This window comes from Taudactylus pleione, unplaced genomic scaffold, assembly GCF_031769625.1.
Source record: "Taudactylus pleione unplaced genomic scaffold, aTauple2 ptg003193l, whole genome shotgun sequence".
NCBI lineage: Eukaryota > Metazoa > Chordata > Amphibia > Anura > Myobatrachidae > Taudactylus > Taudactylus pleione.
In genome coordinates this window covers 120,877-145,509 of record NW_028287549.1, presented here as the reverse complement: position 1 = coordinate 145,509, position 24,633 = coordinate 120,877, and the positions used below count along the sequence as shown (strand labels likewise).

At 49.5% G+C, this 24,633-nt stretch overlaps 1 protein-coding gene across 1 annotated transcript in view; it reads left to right on the top strand.

Moving 5' to 3' along the window:
* Positions 1-24,633, top strand: part of LOC148430775 (RNA-binding protein FXR2-like) — a 56,919-nt gene that overhangs the window by 21,683 nt on the left and 10,603 nt on the right. Inside the window, exon 14 of the mRNA XM_088466473.1 lies at positions 14,458-14,534. Coding sequence (XP_088322599.1) covers positions 14,458-14,534 — 77 coding nt within the window. The remainder of the gene's footprint in view (positions 1-14,457; positions 14,535-24,633) is intronic.

Genomic DNA, 24,633 nt, shown 5'->3' with positions numbered 1-24,633 from the left:
CTTCAACATCTCCACCTGACGATCGCTTGCCTGCAAGCACACGGGTGGTTGATAAATTGGAAAAAGTTCTCTCTGATTCCATCACAGCGGATGGTTCATTTGGGAGCCCTGCTGGATTCGCGTCAGCAAAGGATCTTCCTGACTCCGGAGAAGGTCCCCTCACTACAGCTGCGGATACGCAGTTGCCTGAGCCGTTGCCGCCTGTCGGTCCATTCGGCTATGAGAGTTCTCGGGTCCATGGTGTCGACATTCGACATGGTGGAATTTGCCCAGTTCCATTCCCGGCCCCTGCAGGGGCTGATTCTATCAGAATGGAACGGGTTACCTCACCGGATCCGCTCTCAGGTGCTGGTGTTGTCTCCGGACGTTCGGCTATCTTTGGCTTGGTGGCTTCAGACAGCTCATCTGGTCGAGGGACGCCCATTTTGGGTCCCGGACTGGGTCCTGCTCACGACGGATGCCAGTCTCCGGGGTTGGGGGGCAGTGACCGGCTCTTTGTCGCTTCAGGGTCGTTGGTCAGCGGAAGAAGCACTTCTCCCCATCAACATCCTGGAACTGCGGGCAGTATACAAGGCCCTGCAGTCGTCCGGCCCCGCTCTTCACGGAAGGGCGGTACAGGTGCAGTCCGACAACGCCACCACGGTGGCGTATATCAATCACCAAGGCGGAACTCGCAGTCAGGCAGCGATGTCGGAGGTGTCTCGTATCCTGTCTTGGGCGGAGGGTCACATTCCAGCGATCTCGGCGGTCTTCATCCCCGGAGTCCTCAATTGGGAGGCGGACTTCCTCAGCCGTCACGACGTGCATCCCGGGGAATGGTCGCTTCACCCAGAGGTGTTTCAGCTACTCGTGGACAGGTGGGGACTGCCGGAGCTGGACTTGATGGCCTCCCGTCACAATCACAAGTTGCCCGTTTACGGGTCAAGGACAAGAGACGCAGGTGCAAGTCTGGTGGACGCGCTGTCGGTGACATGGACGTTTCACCTGGCGTATCTGTTTCCTCCGATATCCCTGCTTCCTCGGGTTCTGCGGAAATTCAAGCAGGACGGCGGCATGCTCGTGCTGGTAGCTCCGGCGTGGCCCAGACGTCCTTGGTACTCCGATCTGAGGAGCCTCTCCATCGACGCTCCGTACCTTCTTCCTCAACGTCGGGACCTGTTGTCTCAGGGGCCCTGCCTTTACCCGGATCTGGGTCGGCTGTCTTTGACGGCGTGGCTCTTGAGACAGCCGTCTTGAGGTCTCGGGGCTTCTCCAGTTCGGTTATTGGTACGATGCTCAGGGCACGCAAGCCTGCTTCAGCACGGATTTATCACAGAGTGTGGCACACTTACTTTCAGTGGTGTGAGTCCAGACTTTATGATCCTCAGGTGTTCCGAGTTTCTAGGATCTTGGAATTTCTTCAGTCAGGATTGGATCTCGGCTTACGCCTTGCATCTCTGAAGGTTCATGTGTCCGCCTTGTCCGTGTGGTTTCAACGGCGGATTGCAATACTACCAGACGTTCACACCTTTTTCCAAGGTGTTCTCAGGATCCAGCCTCCCTTTGTGCCTCCTGTTGCTCCTTGGGACTTGGCGGTGGTGCTACGGGTCCTGCAGGGTCCTCCGTTTGAGCCTCTTGAGGCGGTGGAGCTCAAGTGGCTGACATTTAAGACGGTTTTTCTCCTGGCAATTGCTTCGGCCAGGAGGGTGTCTGAATTGGGGGCGCTTTCCTGTCGCCCTCCTTTCCTGATTTTTCACCAGGACAGAGCGGTGCTCCGCACTCGTCCTGAGTTTTTGCCCAAAGTGGTCTCGAAGTTCCATATTAATCAGGAACTTGTTGTGCCAGCTTTTCAGTCCCCTGATCTTTCAGCTGGTGAGACTTCCTTAGATGTGGTCCGGGCGCTTAGAATTTATGTAGACCGGACGGCTTCGGTTAGGAAGTCTGATTCCTTGTTTATCCTCTTTGGTTTTCACAAGAGGGGTTGGCCTGCCAACAAACAAACGTTAGCCCGTTGGCTTCGTTCCGTTATTTGTGAGGCTTATGCACAGGAGGGCTTACCTGTGCCAACCTCTGTTAAGGCTCATTCCACTCGTTCTGTGGGTCCCTCTTGGGCTGCTAGACGTGGCGCTTCTGCTGTTCAGCTGTGTAGGGCGGCCACTTGGTCTTCAATTCAAACGTTTTTGAGGTTCTATGCGTTTGACACCTTTGCCTCTCAGGATGCATCCTTTGGGCGCCGGGTACTCCTTTCAGCACAGGAGCGTCCCCGCCCTTAGTTGTACTGCTTTGGGACATCCCCAAGGTCAACCCTGTGGACCCCCTATGGACCCTGAAGTAGAAAACAAGAGATATGGTAAGAACTTACCTTTGTTATCTCTGTTTCTACGAAGTCCATAGGGTCCACAGGGCGCCCGCCCTGACGCACCTGGCTTCAAATGGGCTGTGTGGCTGGTCACCGGTTTTCCGTCTCCTATTGCTGTGAGTATGGTTTCTTGTGTGTTCCAGTCTTCCTTCTCTCTGTTCCATATTCTCCTCCGGCCTAGGCTGCTTACCAACTGAGGTGCCTGTGGCTCGGGGGCGGGGTATAGAGGAGGACCCAAGTGCATCCTGGGAGCTAAAAGCTTAACTGTGTGGTGCCCATGGATCCTGTTCCAGCTATAACCCCCAAGGTCAACCCTGTGGACCCTATGGACTTCGTAGAAACAGAGATAACAAAGGTAAGTTCTTACCATATCTCTTGTTATATGGGGGATGTGACCTGTATTATATATTGGGATGTGACCTGTATTATATATGGGGGATGTGCGACCGTGACAGAGGGGAACGTCCGGGTGTCTGTGTGACCTGTATTATATATGGGGGATGTGACCTGTATTATATATGGGGGATGTGACCTGTATTATATATGGGGGATGTGAGACAGTGACAGAGGGGGAACGTCCGGGTGTCTGTGTGACCTGTATTATATATGGGGGATGTGACCTGTATTATATATGGGGGATGTGACCTGTATTATATATTTCTACTTCAGGGTCCATAGGGGGTCCACAGGGTTGACCTTGGGGTATAGGTTGGGAACCAAATCCGGGCACCACGCAGTTAAAGCTTTTAGCTCCCAGGATGCACTGGGTCCACTCTCCCTATAACCCCACCCCCAAGCCAGAGGCACCTCAGTTTAAGTTGGTGCCCGGCCGGAGTCGGGTCACCGTTAGCGCAGGGGGAGCTGATTAGCAGCCCCTAAGCTTATTTTATTTTTTTAGGGACAAAGTTTTTTCATGGACTTTGGACTCTTCAGAGCGGCAGCGTCGGACTGTCCATAGGACGTCTAAGCTGCCGCTCCGTCACCCCGCTGGCGCTGAGACGCCAGTACAGATCTGGGGATCTCAGCGGGACCCCAGAGTCTGTACTAGCCGGACTCTGCGGGCGCCCAGGACTGCTGCCGGATCCACGGGGAGCAGGTAAGGTCGCGGATCACCGCTTGCGGTGATCCGCGCATTTCAAATGCAGTCCTGTGCCTCCGGTCTCAGGGGACAGACCGGAGGCGCCGGCAGTGGCGGCGGGCCCCCCATACCCCGTGTGTCCACTAGACCACCAGGGACTTAACGATCGGTGCAGGGAGCCGGCGTCCCGGGGGTTAATAGCCGGCCAGGGGAGGCAGCCTTCCCTGTTACAGCGGCTCCTCCCCTCAGCTCAGCGCGCCTTTCAGTATCCATAGTCTGGCGTCGCTGAGCTGCTTCCTCCGCGGGCCACGCTTCCTCTGAGGTCTCCAGCGGCCATTTTATCTCTGTGGTGCAGCAGAAATCTCTCAGGATGGCAGTGAGTCCAGTCCCCCTGCGTACCTCACCATCAGGTCAGTGTACACAGCGCTGTAGCCTTCCCAGACACTGAATCTGGGCAGTTGAATGCAGTGTAATAGTGCAGTATATTATATGACATGTTTATGTATATATGTATATATCTGCATTGTATGTGACTTATGCTAGTGCTGACTGTACTTTATTCTCTCACCTGTCAGTGTATATCTATCCCTTTTCTTTATCTGCCCTAATACAGCTGTACTTAGGGTGGTTCTGAGACCTCACATTTATATACTTGTTAATATTTGTGTGGTTTGTCACATACTGTTGCGTGCTGCACGTTGCCATATTTTAGATGGAACTGTGTGTTGCATACGCTGAAAATGGGTCCCTGCAGCTATTTTTGGCATCAGTCAGGACCAGTATAGTGCTGCTTAATATTTCCGCCAAGATGGGTCAGATATGTCTGACCAGGAGATAGAGCGTTATACTGCACCCATTTTTACTATCCTGCAAGTCATGTGCTGCAGGTGTTAGTGCGGAGGATTTGACTCATAAAGGGTTCTGTATGTGGCGTCATCTGGTGCCGGCCTCTTTCACGACCCCCTTGGGCGGTTTGTTTTCTCGGGATCCTCTCAATTGCGGATCGCCGGGCGGGCCCCATTGTTGTACCTCACTTGGGGTTACTTCACCATACTGCCCTTTTCATCTCAGGGTATCTCGCAGCTTCTTGCACTCTTCCCCTGTGACACAGACTACCGCTCCCTGCAGGGGTTTTTTGCAGTATATGAATTCCCCCTGGTGCCACAATAGTCTGTCATTCCCCTTGCAGGGATTACCACAACAGCCACCCTGGGTGGATGTCGTTTTCTACGAAACGCTAATTGGCGTGGTTGACGCCCTGTGGTTACTTCCCAGTTGGCTCTGCCGTGAACTGGGTACTGTTCGGGGCTCTTTCCCTCTTACACGGGGGGAAGCCTATTTCAGGTATTATTATCCCTGCTTTAGGGCTGGTAGCAGGTCCATTCTGGTTAGAGTGAATGTTGACCTGCACCTGTATCATACACCCTCAGTATTGCGTGCCTTCGGGTTACCTGTTGCTGACTAGCGGGTGGATCGCATAGCGGGACTCTGGCTGTTGCCAGATAGGAGGTGTTACAACAGTGTTTGGCCTCCTGTCCCAAATTCCCTGAGGGTCATCACGAGCCCCTCCTGGGGGGGATGGGCGTGTTACTCGTCTGATTACAGACGTTACTACGCCTCCCATTCCTGCGTGGTCGGATTCTTCGGATCCGTAGGTGGTAACTCTGCCTGAAATCAGTATACTTGCTTTCGGGAGTTGTTACCCATCCTACCATGGCTATAGCATGGTTGGTTAATACTATTGCATATTGGGTTGATGCATTTGTAACGTTTTTTCCCCTCCAACACGTCGGGGGTTCAAATGTATTTGGTCGCTCATGTAATATATGCAGTTGTCATAGGTGGAAATGCCTATATTGGATACCAGTCTCCTAACTTTCAGAGTTCCGGCTGCGACTGTATCCTCCGTAATACCCTATGGCTGCGCTCTGAGAATGCAGAGGTGCAGATACCATCTTTAGGGTTGATATTGTTTGGTCCTGACCTTGACAAGATTGTAGTAACATTGGCAGTATTACTAACGACAAGTTTACCGCTTTCAGCTATGCACACTACAAGGCCTCAGACTAAGTCTGTTAAGTCTTTTTTGTCCTCTCGGTCAGCCTAAAGGTCTGTTTCTTCGTAGACTGTCGGCATCTACAAGGGCCGACATATCCAGTACCGAGCAGGCCTGGACTGCCAGCCGATCCTGCTTCTGAACCTACGGATATCTCTTCAGTCTGACGGGACAGGCCTACAACTGGGAGATACCGATTTTCTCAGTTCGCCCGGTATTAGTGTCAAGTTGCCGCGGCTACGTGGGTAGGAGGGTACGCCCTCTTTACAAGGGCCTTACAGATCCAGAAAGCTATGCAGTTGTTGGGGTAAGCGGAGCTAATTGGGCCATCCCCACTATCTCAGTGAGGGACTGGTTGTTCTGTTTTCTTTCTGGTGCGGTGGCTGAATGGTCCTCTTTGGCCTGTTCTCTGTCTCAATTCCCTGAACCAGTTCCTAAAGCTACCTGGGCTCAGGAGGAAATCCCTATGCTCCATCATACGATGTTTGGAACCTGGGGACTTTAGGGTATCACTGGATATACAGGACGCGTGCCTACGGGTACTTACAGAGACCTTTCCTCAGCATGGGCTGAGGTTTGCTGTATCACAGCAACACTTACAATTTTTCGGGCTCTGCCTGTTGGGACTGTCCTCAGCCCCACAGGGGTTTACCAGCGTTTTGGATTTTCTGACAGTTCTTCTGTTCAGTATATCCCAATGCTCCTGTACCTGGACGGCCTCCTGCTCTTAGCGGGATCACCGGGGTACTTTACGGCCAGGTCAGGATGACTGTGGCTTCTTCAGGGTGCAGACGTTTAATCAACGGGGAAAAAGTCCTCCCTGCATCCCTCTCTGGGTATTCTTCATCTAGGATCCCTGCTGGATTCTCAGAATCTGAGAATTCTTCTGGCGTAAGACGGAATCTCCTCTCTTCCATTAGGAGTACATGGTTGTCTGCGCAGTCGACAGATGTCTTTACACTCTGGGATGCATGGTGGAATGGGCTCAGTTCCATTCCAGGCCTTTCCATAATTGGCTCATCTCCAGATGGAATGAGTTTTTTCTGTCGGATAACTGTTCAAACGATGATGCTCTCTCCGGAGGCAAGTCGGTCCCTGTCCGGGTGGCTATGGCCATCTCGTCCAGGGTTTTCTTTGCTAGGGACAGTGTCTGGACCGAATCCTTTTCAGTGCAGTTGGACGTCTGTCGATTCCACCCTGTCAATTAACTTACTCTGGCATAACTCTTGTTTCCCGGTGAACCTGAAAAGGTTCAGTCCGACAGGGTCAGGACAGTGGCTTCCTTTTTAGCAACACTGTTCGTTGGGTGGCAATGACAGGTATGTCACATATTCGGACATAGTCCGAGGGTCTCCTCCCGACCATCTCGGCAGCGTTCATTTCAGGAGCTCTCCATTGGGAAGCGGGAGTCCTCAGCCGTCACGACGTGCATCCCGGGGACTAGTCTCTTCCCCAAGAGAGGTTTCATCTCCTGGTGAGCAGGGGGGGCCCCCCTGAGGTGACCCTCATGGCCTTCTGACTTTATCACACTAGGGTGTTACAGTTCAGCTCTGGGGATTCTGAAGCAAACTTCAGCGACTTTGTCGGTGAAGTGGTCCTTCCACTTTGTGTACCTGTGTTCTCCGGTCTCCCTTCTTCCTCGAGGTCTTTGGAAGTGTTTTCAATCGAGACGGAGATGCTTTCCTGCTGGTGGCTCCTGATTGCCCCAGATGTCAGGGGTACTTGGATCTTCGGAGTCTCTACATCGATACTCCATCCCTGATGCTTCACTGCCCGGACCTGTTGTCTCAGGGTCCTTGGTTTTGCCTTGGACCTGGGTCGTTTGTCTTTGACTGTGTCCTTACAGTGGTCTTACGGCTTCCCTGGCTTTGCCATCGTTGGAATGATTAGAGCACATGGATCAGCTTTTGCTGGGACCTACCACAAACTGTGGCAGCCATAAATCTTATGGTATTGTACCTGTCGATACAATCCTCCGGTGTCCAGGATTTCCAGATATTCTGGCATTCCTTCCGGCTGGCTTGGGTTTCACACTTGGCCTGGTCTTCCTGACAGTGCGGATCTCTACACTGTCAGTATGGTTAAGATATGGAATTGCTTCACTCTGGTATCCAGTTCATCCTTTGGAGTGTTTTCTTGATTATGCCTCCATTTGTCCTCCCTAGGGACTCCTTGGGAGTAAGTAGTGGTTCTTCGTTACCTCCGGGGACAGTCAATGGAACCGCTGGTTGTGATAGCCATTACATGGTCTATTGCTTAGGCTCTCTCTTTCTCTCAGGGTGTTTATATCAACCAGGAGAGTGTCTGAATTGGGAGCGTTCTCATGTGGCTCCCTCTTCTGGAGGGCATCATGTCAGGGTGGGAGTTGCTCTCGCCCTGTGTTTCTTCTTAGTGGTTTTCAGGTTCCATATTATTCTGGAACTTATGGTACGGCCATTCTGTCCCCAGTCCTCTCGGCTGGTGTGGCCTCATTGACTGTGGTCTGGCCTCTTTGGATTTATGTGATCCGTTCAGGTTCCTTACGGAAATCGGACTCCTTATTGGTGGTCTGAGATTTCTGGTTTTCACAGGAAAGGATGGCCGGCCTATAACCAAATGTTGACTTGGATGGCCTCGTAGGTCTTCCTCAGGGGCCTACCCATGGGTAGGCCTTCCTGTTGTTGATGCTTGTTTTTTCTCGGGCCATGTGACCCTCGTGTGCGGCTCGCTGTGGCGCCTCGGCTGTTTTGCCTTACTAGGTGGCCACGTGGTCTTCTGTCCACACCTTTTTAAGGTTCTAGGCATTGGTTTCCTTTGCCTCTCAGGATGCTTCCTTTTTGGCGACGGATTCTCCTCTCAGCACAGGAGCGTCCCCACCCTTGGTTGAACTGCTTTGGGACATCCCCAAGGTCAACCCTGTGGACCCCCTATGGACCCTGAAGTAGAAAACAAGAGATATGGTAAGAACTTACCTTTGTTATCTCTGTTTCTACGAAGTCCATAGGGTCCACAGGGCGCCCGCCCTGACGCACCTGGCTTCATATGGGCTGTGTGGCTGGTCACCGGTTTTCCGTCTCCCATTTCGGTGAGTATGGTTATTGAGTGTTCCAGTTTTCTCTCTCTTTTTCTCTCCTCCTCCGGCCTTTGGCTACTTACAAACTGAGGTGCCTCTGGCTTGGGGGTGGGGTTATAGGGAGAGTGGACCCAGTGCATCCTGGGAGCTAAAAGCTTTAACTGCGTGGTGCCCGGATTTGGTTCCCAACCTATACCCCAAGGTCAACCCTGTGGACCCTATGGACTTCGTAGAAACAGAGATAACAAAGGTAAGTTCTTACCATATCTCTTGTTATATGGGGGATGTGACCTGTATTATATATTGGGATGTGACCTGTATTATATATGGGGGATGTGAGACCGTGACAGAGGGGAACGTCCGGGTGTCTGTGTGACCTGTATTATATATGGGGGATGTGACCTGTATTATATATGGGGGATGTGACCTGTATTATATATGGGGGATGTGACCTGTATTCTATATGGGGGATGTGAGACAGTGACAGAGGGGAACGTCCGGGTGTCTGTGTGACCTGTATTATAGATGGGGGATGTGACCTGTATTATAGATGGGGGATGTGACCTGTATTATATATGGGGGATGTGAGACAGTGACAGAGGGGGAACGTCCGGGTGTCTGTGTGACCTGTATTATAGATGGGGGATGTGACCTGTATTATAGATGGGGGATGTGACCTGTATTATAGATGGGGGATGTGACCTGTATTATATATGGGGGATGTGACCTGTATTATATATGGGGGATGTGACCTGTATTATATATGGGGGATGTGAGACAGTGACAGAGGGGAACGTCCGGGTGTCTGTGTGACCTGTATTATAGATGGGGGATGTGACCTGTATTATAGATGGGGGATGTGACCTGTATTATATATGGGGGATGTGAGACAGTGACAGAGGGGGAACGTCCGGGTGTCTGTGTGACCTGTATTATATATGGGGGATGTGACCTGTATTATATATGGGGGATGTGAGACAGTGACAGAGAGGGAACGTCCGGGTGTCTGTATGACCTGTATTATATATGGGGGATGTGACCTGTATTATATATGGGGGATGTGACCTGTATTATATATGGGGGATGTGACCTGTATTATATATGGGGGATGTGAGACAGTGACAGAGGGGGAACGTCCGGGTGTCTGTATGACCTGTATTATATATGGGGGATGTGACCTGTATTATATATGGGGGATGTGACCTGTATTATATATGGGGGATGTGACCTGTATTATATATGGGGGATGTGAGACAGTGACAGAGGGGGAACGTCCGGGTGTCTGTGTGACCTGTATTATATATGGGGGATGTGACCTGTATTATATATATGGGGGATGTGACCTATATTATATATGGGGGATGTGACCTGTATTATATATGGGGGATGTGACCTGTATTATATATGGGGGATGTGACCTGTATTATATATGGGGGATGTGAGACAGTGACAGAGGGGAACGTCCGGGTGTCTGTGTGACCTGTATTATAGATGGGGGATGTGACCTGTATTATAGATGGGGGATGTGACCTGTATTATATATGGGGGATGTGACCTGTATTATATATGGGGGATGTGACCTGTATTATATATGGGGGATGTGAGACAGTGACAGAGGGGGAGTGTCCGGGTGTCTGTGTGACCTGTATTATATATGGGGGATGTGACCTGTATTATATATGGGGGATGTGACCTGTATTATATATGGGGGATGTGACCTGTATTATATATGGGGGATGTGACCTGTATTATATATGGGGGATGTGACCTGTATTATATATGGGGGATGTGACCTGTATTATATATGGGGGATGTGACCTGTATTATATATGGGGGATGTGACCTGTATTATATATGGGGGATGTGACCTGTATTATATATGGGGGATGTGAGACCGTGACAGAGGGGAACGTCCGGGTGTCTGTGTGACCTGTATTATATATGGGGGATGTGACCTGTATTATATATGGGGGATGTGACCTGTATTATATATATGGGGGATGTGACCTGTATTATATATGGGGGATGTGACCTGTATTATATATGGGGGATGTGACCTTGTATTATATATGGGGGATGTGAGACAGTGACAGAGAGGGAACGTCCGGGTGTCTGTGTGACCTGTATTATATATATGGGGGATGTGACCTGTATTATATATGGGGGATGTGACCTTGTATTATATATGGGGGATGTGAGACCGTGACAGAGGGGAACGTCCGGGTGTCTGTGTGACCTGTATTATATATGGTGGATGTGACCTGTATTATATATGGGGGATGTGACCTGTATTATATATGGGGGATGTGACCTGTATTATATATGGGGGATGTGAGACAGTGACAGAGGGGGAACGTCCAGGTTCCTGTGTGACCTGTATTATATATGGGGGATGTGACCTGTATTATATATGGGGGATGTGACCTGTATTATATATGGGGGGATGTGACCTGTATTATATATGGGGGATGTGAGACAGTGACAGAGGGGGAACGTCCAGGTTCCTGTGTGACCTGTATTATTTATGGGGGATGTGAGACAGTGACAGAGGGGGAACGTCCGGGTGTCTGTGTGACCTGTATTATATATGGGGGATGTGACCTGTATTATATATGGGGGATGTGACCTGTATTCTATATGGGGGATGTGAGACAGTGACAGAGGGGGAACGTCCAGGTTCCTGTGTGACCTGTATTATTTATGGGGGATGTGAGACAGTGACAGAGGGGAACGTCCGGGTGTCTGTGTGACCTGTATTATAGATGGGGGATGTGACCTGTATTATAGATGGGGGATGTGACCTGTATTATATATGGGGGATGTGACCTGTATTATATATGGGGGATGTGACCTGTATTATGTATGGGGGATGTGACCTGTATTATATATGGGGGATGTGAGACAGTGACAGAGGGGGAACGTCCAGGTTCCTGTGTGACCTGTATTATTTATGGGGGATGTGAGACAGTGACAGAGGGGAACGTCCGGGTGTCTGTGTGACCTGTATTATAGATGGGGGATGTGACCTGTATTATATATGGGGGATGTGACCTGTATTATATATGGGGGATGTGAGACAGTGACAGAGAGGGAACGTCCGGGTGTCTGTATGACCTGTATTATATATGGGGGATGTGACCTGTATTATATATATGGGGGATGTGACCTATATTATATATGGGGGATGTGACCTGTATTATATATGGGGGATGTGACATGTATTATATATGGGGGATGTGACCTGTATTATATATGGGGGATGTGAGACAGTGACAGAGAGGGAACGTCCGGGTGTCTGTGTGACCTGTATTATATATGGGGGATGTGACCTGTATTATATATGGGGGATGTGACCTGTATTATATATGGGGGATGTGACCTGTATTATATATGGGGGATGTGATCTGTATTATATATGGGGGATGTGACCTATATTATATATGAGGGATGTGAGACAGTGACAGAGGGGGAGCGTCCGGGTGTCTGTGTGACCTGTATTATATATGGGGGATGTGACCTGTATTATATATGGGGGATGTGACATGTATTATATATGGGGGATGTGACCTGTATTCTATATGGGGGATGTGACCTGTATTATATATGGGGGATGTGACCTGTATTATATATGGGGGATGTGACCTGTATTATATATGGGGGATGTGACCTTGTATTATATATGGGGGATGTGACCTGTATTATATATGGGGGATGTGACCTGTATTATATATGGGGGATGTGACCTTGTATTATATATGGGGGATGTGAGACCGTGACAGAGGGGAACGTCCGGGTGTCTGTGTGACCTGTATTATATATGGGGGATGTGACCTGTATTATATATGGGGGATGTGACCTTGTATTATATATGGGGGATGTGACCTGTATTATATATGGGGGATGTGACCTGTATTATATATGGGGGATGTGACATGTATTATATATGGGGGATGTGACCTGTATTATATATGGGGGATGTGACCTGTATTATACATGGGGGATGTGACCTTGTATTATATATGGGGGATGTGAGACAGTGACAGAGAGGGAACGTCCGGGTGTCTGTGTGACCTGTATTATATATATGGGGGATGTGACCTGTATTATATATGGGGGATGTGACCTGTATTATATATGGGGGATGTGAGACAGTGACAGAGGGGGAACGTCCGGGTGTCTGTGTGACCTGTATTATATATGGGGGATGTGACCTGTATTATATATGGGGGATGTGACCTGTATTATATATATATGGGGGATGTGACCTGTATTATATATTGGGATGTGACCTGTATTATATATGGGGGATGTGAGACCGTGACAGAGGGGAACGTCCGGGTGTCTGTGTGACCTGTATTATATATGGGGGATGTGACCTGTATTATATATGGGGGATGTGACCTGTATTATATATGGGGGATGTGACCTGTATTCTATATGGGGGATGTGAGACAGTGACAGAGGGGAACGTCCGGGTGTCTGTGTGACCTGTATTATAGATGGGGGATGTGACCTGTATTATAGATGGGGGATGTGACCTGTATTATATATGGGGGATGTGACCTGTATTATATATGGGGGATGTGACCTGTATTATGTATGGGGGATGTGACCTGTATTATATATGGGGGATGTGACCTGTATTATATATGGGGGATGTGACCTGTATTATATATGGGGGATGTGAGACATTGACAGAGGGGAGCGTCCGGGTGTCTGTGTGACCTGTATTATATATGGTGGATGTGACCTGTATTATATATGGGGGATGTGACCTGTATTATATATGGGGGATGTGACCTGTATTATATATGGGGGATGTGACCTGTATTATATATGGGGGATGTGAGACAGTGACAGAGGGGGAACGTCCAGGTTCCTGTGTGACCTGTATTATTTATGGGGGATGTGAGACAGTGACAGAGGGGGAACGTCCGGGTGTCTGTGTGACCTGTATTATATATGGGGGATGTGACCTGTATTATATATGGGGGATGTGACCTGTATTATATATGGGGGATGTGAGACAGTGACAGAGGGGGAACGTCCAGGTTCCTGTGTGACCTGTATTATATGCGAGCGGCCCTCGGTTTAGGCAGTGATGTACCGATAGGCCCCGATTAGGCTCGTGATGTAACGAGAGTCCACGGTTTGGGCCTTGATGTAACGAGCTGGTCTGAGTGATCCTGGTAAAAATTATTATTCGGGAAAGATCTCCCCGGACAATGGTGCCTCAATAGTGACCTAGTGAAGTGCTGGGCGACCTCCTAGAAATGCATTGTTGTCAGAGGTTGGTCTCCTAGGATAGTGACCAAGCACAATCTAATTGGGGAACATCATAACAAGGAAACCTCATATTCTAATGATTCTCAGCGTCTAAATAAAATGTATGTATGTTCCTATTCACGGTGCAGTGAGGGAGGGGTAATATGGCAGTTGGATGTCATGCAGTGCTGAGTGTGATATCAGGGGGGTTCTCATGCAGTGGGGGGGGTATACGGGGGTAATATGGCAGTTGGATGTCATGCAGTGCTGAGTGTGATATCAGGGGGGTTCTCATGCAGTGGGGGGGGTAATATGGCAGTTGGATGTCATGCAGTGCTGAGTGTGATATCAGGGGGGTTCTCATGCAGTGTGGGGGGGTATACGGGGGTAATATGGCAGTTGGATGTCATGCAGTGCTGAGTGTGATATCAGGGGGGTTCTCATGCAGTGTGGGGGGGTATACGGGGGTAATATGGCAGTTGGATGTCATGCAGTGCTGAGTGTGATATCAGGGGGGTTCTCATGCAGTGTGGGGGGGTATACGGGGGTAATATGGCAGTTGGATGTCATGCAGTGCTGAGTGTGATATCAGGGGGGTTTTCATGCAGTGTGGGGGTATACGGGGGCCATGTGGCAGTTGGATGATACTTTTCTCTTCTCTGCATCAGATCCAGTTTCAAGAACAGATTCTCTGGTACCAAAGCCGGATTCCAGAGCGCGACACCCGCGGGGCAGCAGTGTAAAGGTGAGCGGGAAAGGTCACAGGTGGGGAAGATATTATGTGAGCAGCCTAATGCATAATTACCCGTCATTTGTATGCTGCATAGAAAATAGAATATGCCTGTATGCCCCTCCCACCACATTGCTACGCTGCGGAGCATTGTCCATTTATTATATAGTGCCAACGTATCACGCAGCACTTTACCCGATCATCTACCTACGTGTGTGTATGACTACATGTATGTATACTTCATAATATTATACACTTATTACTCCCCCGTCCCCCCCACATCCCAGAGGTGCTGTATTATACTGAGATCTGGGGACTGTGACGGCTGCACATTCATGCTGCGGATCCCCCGTCCCCCCACATCCCAGAGGTGCTGTATTGTACTGAGATCTGGGGACTGTGACGGCTGCACATTCATGCTGCGGATCCCGCGTCCCCCCCACATCCCAGAGGTGCTGTATTATACTGAGATCTGGGGACTGTGATGCTGCACATTCATGCTGCGGATCCCCCGTCCCCCCCCCCCACATCCCAGAGGTGCTGTATTGTACTGAGATCTGGGGACTGTGACGGCTGCACATTCATGCTGCGTATCCCCCGTCCCCCCACATCCCAGAGGTGCTGTATTGTACTGAGATCTGGGGACTGTGACGGCTGCACATTCATGCTGCGTATCCCCCGTCCCCCCACATCCCAGAGGTGCTGTATTGTACTGAGATCTGGGGACTGTGACGGCTGCACATTCATGCTGCGGATCCCCCGTCCCCCCACATCCCAGAGGTGCTGTATTATACTGAGATCTGGGGACTGTGACATCTGCACATTCATGCTGCGTTTCCCCCGTCCCCCCACATCCCAGAGGTGCTGTATTATACTGAGATCTGGGGACTGTGACATCTGCACATTCATGCTGCGTATCCCCCGTCCCCCCCACATCCCAGAGGTGCTGTATTGTACTGAGATCTGGGGACTGTGACGGCTGCACATTCATGCTGCGGATCCCCCGTCCCCCCCACATCCCAGAGGTGCTGTATTATACTGAGATCTGGGGACTGTGACGGCTGCACATTCATGCTGCGTATCCCCCGTCCCCCCCCACATCCCAGAGGTGCTGTATTATACTGAGATCTGGGGACTGTGACGCTGCACATTTATGCTGCGTATCCCCCGTCCCCCCCACATCCCAGAGGTGCTGTATTGTACTGAGATCTGGGGACTGTGACGGTTGCACATTCATGCTGCGTATCCCCCGTCCCCCCACATCCCAGAGGTGCTGTATTATACTGAGATCTGGGGACTGTGACGGCTGCACATTCATGCTGCGTATCCCCCGTCCCCCCACATCCCAGAGGTACTGTATTATACTGAGATCTGGGGACTGTGACGCTCCACATTCATGCTGCGGATCCCCGTCCCCCCACATCCCAGAGGTGCTGTATTATACTGAGATCTGGGGACTGTGACGGCTGCACATTCATGCTGCGGATCCCCCGTCCCCCCCCACATCCCAGAGGTGCTGTATTGTACTGAGATCTGGGGACTGTGACGCTGCACATTCATGCTGCGGATCCCCCGTCCCCCCACATCCCAGAGGTGCTGTATTATACTGAGATCTGGGGACTGTGATGATGCACATTCATGCTACGTATCCCCCGTCCCCCCACATCCCAGAGGTGCTGTATTGTACTGAGATCTGGGGACTGTGACGGCTGCACATTCATGCTGCGTATCCCCCGTCCCCCCACATCCCAGAGGTGCTGTTTTACACTGAGATCTGGGGACTGTGATGCTGCACATTCATGCTGCGGATCCCCCGTCCCCCCCCACATCCCAGAGGTGCTGTATTATACTGAGATCTGGGGACTGTGACGGCTGCACATTCATGCTGCGTATCCCCCGTCCCCCCCACATCCCAGAGGTGCTGTATTGTACTGAGATCTGGGGACTGTGACGGCTGCACATTCATGCTGCGTATCCCCCGTCCCCCCCCACATCCCAGAGGTGCTGTATTGTACTGAGATCTGGGGACTGTGACGGCTGCACATTCATGCTGCGAATCCCCCGTCCCCCCACATCCGAGAGGTGCTGTATTATACTGAGATCTGGGGACTGTGACGGCTGCACATTCATGCTGCGTATCCCCCGTCCCCCCCCACATCCCAGAGGTGCTGTATTGTACTGAGATCTGGGGACTGTGACGGCTGCACATTCATGCTGCGTATCCCCCGTCCCCCCGCACATCCCAGAGGTGCTGTATTGTACTGAGATCTGGGGACTGTGACGGCTGCACATTCATGCTGCGTATCCCCCGTCCCCCCCCACATCCCAGAGGTGCTGTATTATACTGAGATCTGGGGACTGTGACGGCTGCACATTCATGCTGCGTATCCCCCGTCCCCCCACATCCCAGAGGTGCTGTATTATACTGAGATCTGGGGACTGTGACGCTGCACATTCATGCTGCGGATCCCCCGTCCCCCCCACATCCCAGAGGTGCTGTATTATACTGAGATCTGGGGACTGTGACGGCTGCACATTCATGCTGCGGATCCCCCGTCCCCCCCACATCCCAGAGGTGCTGTATTATACTGAGATCTGGGGACTGTGACGGCTGCACATTCATGTTGCGGATCCCCCGTCCCCCGTCCCCCCCCACATCCCAGAGGTGCTGTATTATACTGAGATCTGGGGACTGTGACGGCTGCACATTCATGCTGCGGATCCCTCGTCCCCCCCACATCCCAGAGGTGCTGTATTATACTGAGATCTGGGGACTGTGACGGCTGCACATTCATGTTGCGGATCCCCCGTCCCCCGTCCCCCCCCACATCCCAGAGGTGCTGTATTATACTGAGATCTGGGGACTGTGACGGCTGCACATTCATGCTGCGGATCCCCCGTCTCCCCCACATCCCAGAGGTGCTGTATTGTACTGAGATCTGGGGACTGTGATGGCTTTTGGGAGGGGCTCATTTTCATGCACACGCAGAGCCGGCCCTAGGCATAGACAAATTAGGCAAATGCCTCGGGGCCCTGGTTGCCCTGCCACGATCGGAGCTGTCAGCCGTGGTCCGATTGATCGGCAGCTCATACAGCTGGCAGCAGCCGGTGTGTGGGCAGAAGTGCAGTAACAAAAATGGCCACTGGAGGAAGGTTGCTGCGCATGCCCAACCGCAGCAACTCCTCCTCTGATAGGCTGAGGCTGTTGGACTCCGCAAAGGCCAATCTACAGGGAGACGCACAGTGCTGACACTGACGAGCTGAGTATAGAGTGAGGACCGCAAGCATGGCGGTTTCAATATTTGCAAAGTCCTGGCAGGCTGAGGTTATTGGCCTGGTGAATGCTGTGCAGGGAGATTGGGGTGTAATAATGTGTGGCGTAGTGTGTAAAGGGGCATTACTGTGTGGCGTAGTGTGTAAAGGGGCATTACTGTGTGGCGTAGTGTGTAAAGGGGCATTACTGTGTGGCGTAGTGTGTAAAGGGGCATTACTGTGTGGCGTAGTGTGTAAGGGGCATTACTGAGTGGCTTAGTGTGTCCAGGGCATTACTGTGTGGCATAGTGTGAATACGGGACACTATGCCTGATTCATTACGGATGACTATAGCGATCGCTGCTGCGATTACGCACACAGTTCTGCTGCGAAAATATGTTCATGTCTGCAACAGCTCAGCCAACATAGAGACGCCCACTACCGCTATCTTGCATCCATAAGATCTCGCAGTTCTGCGGTAACATCGGCCCCTCGCGCAGAATTACAGCAGCTCTGACCTCTCCCAGAAATTGCAAGTCTCGCCGTACACAGTGAGTACTCAAGCTGTGAATGGCGTTGCAGTGGCTATTTTATACACGCCCAGGAAACGACGTTCAAACGGACAGTCACGCTTGAGTTTCTCAGACCACTTCGCCATCACCACCTCCAAACCCTGATGTCCTGTCACTCACTCTGCGATGGCTTTGCGTGGTCGCAGTGCAGTCTCAATGCTGACCGGCGCATGGGGAGGTGGGGAAACCAGTGCTCTTGCTGGCACAGGACACCAAAATGTCTAGTTACAGCTCCGTGGATGAGGATTGCAGTTGGACGAGGGGTGATGGGTGTTGCTGGCTGCTGCTGTGATCTGTGCTGCTGGGTGATGGGTGCTGTGCTGGGTCAGAGGCAGAACTGACAATAGTGCTAGGGGGCACCAGCCAAAATCTTGCCTAGGGCATCACATTGGTTAGGGCCGGCTCTGTGCACATGGGACCAGCGTGAGACGACGTGTGCTGTATGATATGATACATTATCCTGCTGGAAGTGGCCATTAGACAGACTGTGACCATAAAGGCATATAGTACACGATACTCGGATTGTGGCATTTAAATGATGTTCAGCTGGTATTAAGGGGCCTCATGAGTGCCAAGAATACATCCCCCGCCATTACACCTCCACCACCCTCTGACACAAGCAATCCATCACATTCTGACCCCAACATCTGCAGGTGGCAGGAGACCCTGACGTCCTGGCATCTGCCCAGTGTGGGTGACCTGTGCCCACTGCAGCCTCAGTGCCCTGGTATTAGCTGACTGGAGTGGCAGCCGGTGTGGCCTTCTGGTGCTAATGCCCACCACTGCAAGGCTTGCTGCATGGTCAGAGACGCCCTTCTGCGTACATCTAGTATAACGTGGCTATCGGAGTCTGGTCATCTTCCTCTGATCTCTCTCATTACAAGGAGTTTTCTCGCACAGAACAGACGCTCTCTGGATACGTTTTGTTTTGAGCACCATTTACTGCACATCCTATTAAAAGTTGTGCAAGAAAATCCCAGGAGATCCGCAGTTTGAGATACTTCTACCACCCGGTGTGACCCCAGAAATCATTCCAGGGTCTCTGAGATCACATTTCCCCATTGTGGTGTTTGATCTGAGCAGCAGCTGAACAACTTTTTTTCATTGAGTTGCTATCACATGATTTGTTGATGAGATTTTTGCATTAACGAGCAAGCTCAATGCAGTGTGTGGCTCCAGCATGTCTGCTAAAGCAGGATGTGGCTCCAGCATGTCTGCTAAAGCAGGATGTGTCTCAGGCATGTTTACACAGTAGTAGCAGTGTATTCAACTACACCGGGCAACATTTCATAATTGTCCTGTGTTTATCATGGATGGAGCATAGGGCAATCAAGCTGTTAAATACAGTTTTGGGAATTACGGGGCCTCCAGCAGACCAAACCCTTACTTCCAAGGTCCTGACACCCACGTTCCATCCATTCCTTGCTGTGCAGAGATCCTTTTGCATGTTCCTCATCAGTCTTAAATGTGCCTCTGTTCTCGGTAGGTAAGTGACCACTTACGGCTTGGTACTGGAATTCCTCAGCCAGATCATGCTGTCACCCAACTTCCTGTTAGTCACAGCCAACTACTACTGAGCTTCCTGGCTAACAGTGAGATCTGCAGAACATGTGCCTCAATATTACTAGTCCTCTCGTCACACAAATCCCAGGTTCTTTTCCTTAGGCCATGGTTACTGCCAGTTCCAGGCCTTGTCACTTGTCTGGGTTTAAGAGCAAAGTAATGTTTCTCCAAGTGTTCATCTCCTCCTTATAGGTATCCTGTGTGTGTGACACTATTATCCCATCATAGATTTCACTGACCCTATAACTTATAGCTATTCTGTGTGTGTGACACTATTATCCCATCAGAGGAGTCACTGACCCTATAACTTATAGGTATCCTGTGTGTGTGACACTATTATCCCACCAGAGGAGTCACTGACCCTATAACTTATAGGTATCCTGTGTATGTGACACTATTATCCCATCAGAGGAGTCACTGACCCTATAACTTATAGGTATCCTGTGTGTGTGACACTATTATCCCATCAGAGGAGTCACTGACCCTATAACTTATAGGTATCCTGTGTGTGTGACACTATTATCCCATCAGAGGGGTCACTGACCCTATAACTTATAGGTATCCTGTGTGTGTGTGACACTATTATCCCATCAGAGGGGTCACTGACCCTATAACTTATAGCTATCGTGTGTGTGTGTGTGTGTGACACTATTATCCCATCAGAGGAGTCACTGACCCTATAAATTATAGGTATCCTGTGTATGTGATACTATTATCCCATCAGAGGGGTCAGTGACCCTATAACTTATAGGTATCCTGTGTGTGTGTGACACTATTATCCCATCAGAGGAGTCACTGACCCTATAACTTATAGGTATCCTGTGTGTGTGACACTATTATCCCATCAGAGGGGTCACTGACCCTATAACTTATAGCTATCGTGTGTGTGTGTGTGTGTGTGTGTGTGTGACACTATTATCCCATCAGAGGAGTCACTGACCCTATAAATTATAGGTATCCTGTGTATGTGATACTATTATCCCATCAGAGGGGTCAGTGACCCTATAACTTATAGGTATCCTGTGTGTGTGTGACACTATTATCCCATCAGAGGAGTCACTGACCCTATAACTTATAGGTATCCTGTGTGTGTGACACTATTATCCCATCAGAGGAGTCACTGACCCTATAACTTACAGGTATCCTGTGTGTGTGACACTATTATCCCATCAGAGGAGTCACTGACCCTATAACTTACAGGTATCCTGTGTGTGTGTGACACTATTATCCCATCAGAGGAGTCACTGACCCTATAACTTATAGGTATCCTGTGTGTGTGACACTATTATCCCATCAGAGGAGTCACTGACCCTATAAATTATAGGTATCCTGTGTGTGTGACACTATTATCCCATCAGAGGGATCACTGACCCTATAACTTATAGGTATCCTGTGTGTGTGACACTATTATCCCATCAGAGGAGTCACTGACCCTATAAATTATAGGTATCCTGTGTGTGTGATACTATTATCCCATCAGAGGAGTCACTGACCCTATAACTTATAGGTATCCTGTGTGTGTGACACTATTATCCCACCAGAGGAGTCACTGACCCTATAACTTATAGGTATCCTGTGTATGTGACACTATTATCCCATCAGAGGAGTCACTGACCCTATAACTTATAGGTATCCTGTGTGTGTGACACTATTATCCCATCAGAGGAGTCACTGACCCTATAACTTATAGGTATCCTGTGTGTGTGACACTATTATCCCATCAGAGGGGTCACTGACCCTATAACTTATAGGTATCCTGTGTGTGTGTGACACTATTATCCCATCAGAGGGGTCACTGACCCTATAACTTATAGCTATCGTGTGTGTGTGTGTGTGTGACACTATTATCCCATCAGAGGAGTCACTGACCCTATAAATTATAGGTATCCTGTGTATGTGATACTATTATCCCATCAGAGGGGTCAGTGACCCTATAACTTATAGGTATCCTGTGTGTGTGTGACACTATTATCCCATCAGAGGAGTCACTGACCCTATAACTTATAGGTATCCTGTGTGTGTGACACTATTATCCCATCAGAGGAGTCACTGACCCTATAACTTATAGGTATCCTGTGTGTGTGACACTATTATCCCATCAGAGGAGTCACTGACCCTATAACTTATAGGTATCCTGTGTGTGTGACACTATTATCCCATCAGAGGGGTCACTGACCCTATAACTTATAGGTATCCTGTGTGTGTGTGACACTATTATCCCATCAGAGGGGTCACTGACCCTATAACTTATAGGTATCCTGTGTGTGTGACACTATTATCCCATCAGAGGAGTCACTGACCCTATAACTTATAGGTATCCTGTGTGTGTGACACTATTATCCCATCAGAGGAGTCACTGACCCTACAACTTATAGGTATCCTGTGTGTGTGACACTATTATCCCATCAGAGGAGTCACTGACCCTATAACTTATAGGTATCCTGTGTGTGTGTGACACTATTATCCCATCAGAGGAGTCACTGACCCTATAACTTATAGGTATCCTGTGTGTGTGTGACATTATTATCCCATCAGAGGAGTCACTGACCCTATAACTTATAGGTATCCTGTGTGTGTGACACTATTATCCCATCAGAGGAGTCACTGACCCTATAACTTATAGGTATCCTGTGTGTGTGACACTATTATCCCATCAGAGGGGTCACTAACCCTATAACTTATAGGTATCCTGTGTGTGTGACACTATTATCCCATCAGAGGGGTCACTAACCCTATAACTTATAGGTATCCTGTGTGTGTGACACTATTATCCCATCAGAGGAGTCACTGACCCTATAACTTATAGGTATCCTGTGTGTGTGTGTGTGACACTATTATCCCATCAGAGGAGTCACTGACCCTATAAATTATAGGTATCCTGTGTATGTGATACTATTATCCCATCAGAGGGGTCAGTGACCCTATAACTTATAGGTATCCTGTGTGTGTGTGACACTATTATCCCATCAGAGGAGTCACTGACCCTATAACTTATAGGTATCCTGTGTGTGTGACACTATTATCCCATCAGAGGAGTCACTGACCCTATAACTTATAGGTATCCTGTGTGTGTGACACTATTATCCCATCAGAGGAGTCACTGACCCTATAACTTATAGGTATCCTGTGTGTGTGACACTATTATCCCATCAGAGGGGTCACTGACCCTATAACTTATAGGTATCCTGTGTGTGTGTGACACTATTATCCCATCAGAGGGGTCACTGACCCTATAACTTATAGGTATCCTGTGTGTGTGACACTATTATCCCATCAGAGGAGTCACTGACCCTATAACTTATAGGTATCCTGTGTGTGTGACACTATTATCCCATCAGAGGAGTCACTGACCCTACAACTTATAGGTATCCTGTGTGTGTGACACTATTATCCCATCAGAGGAGTCACTGACCCTATAACTTATAGGTATCCTGTGTGTGTGTGACACTATTATCCCATCAGAGGAGTCACTGACCCTATAACTTATAGGTATCCTGTGTGTGTGTGACATTATTATCCCATCAGAGGAGTCACTGACCCTATAACTTATAGGTATCCTGTGTGTGTGACACTATTATCCCATCAGAGGAGTCACTGACCCTATAACTTATAGGTATCCTGTGTGTGTGACACTATTATCCCATCAGAGGGGTCACTAACCCTATAACTTATAGGTATCCTGTGTGTGTGACACTATTATCCCATCAGAGGGGTCACTAACCCTGTAACTTATAGGTATCCTGTGTGTGTGACACTATTATCCCATCAGAGGAGTCACTGACCCTATAACTTATAGGTATCCTGTGTGTGACACTATTATCCCATCAGAGGAGTCACTGACCCTATAACTTATAGGTATCCTGTGTGTGTGACACTATTATCCCATCAGAGGAGTCACTGACCCTATAACTTATAGGTATCCTGTGTGTGTGACACTATTATCCCATCAGAGGGGTCACTGACCCTATAACTTATAGGTATCCTGTGTGTGTGACACTATTATCCCATCAGAGGGGTCACTGACCCTATAACTTATAGGTATCCTGTGTGTGTGACACTATTATCCCATCAGAGGAGTCACTGACCCTATAACTTATAGGTATCCTGTGTGTGTGACACTATTATCCCATCAGAGGAGTCACTGACCCTATAACTTATAGGTATCCTGTGTGTGACACTATTATCCCATCAGAGGAGTCACTGACACTATAACTTATAGGTATCCTGTGTGTGTGACACTATTATCCCATCAGAGGGGTCACTGATCCTATAACTTATAGGTATCCTGTGTGTGTGACACTATTATCCCGTCAGAGGAGTCACTGACCCTATAAATTATAGGTATCCTGTGTGTGTGATACTATTATCCCGTCAGAGGAGTCACTGACCCTATAACTTATAGGTATCCTGTGTGTGTGACACTATTATCCCATCAGAGGAGTCACTGACGCTATAACTTATAGGTATCCTGTGTGTGTGACACTATTATCCCATCAGAGGAGTCACTGACCCTATAACTTATAGCTATTCTGTGTGTGTGACACTATTATCCCATCAGAGGAGTCACTGACCCTATAACTTACAGGTATCCTGTGTGTGTGTGACACTATTATCCCATCAGAGGAGTCACTGACCCTATAACTTACAGGTATCCTGTGTGTGTGACACTATTATCCCATCAGAGGAGTCACTGACCCTATAACTTATAGGTATCCTGTGTGTGTGAC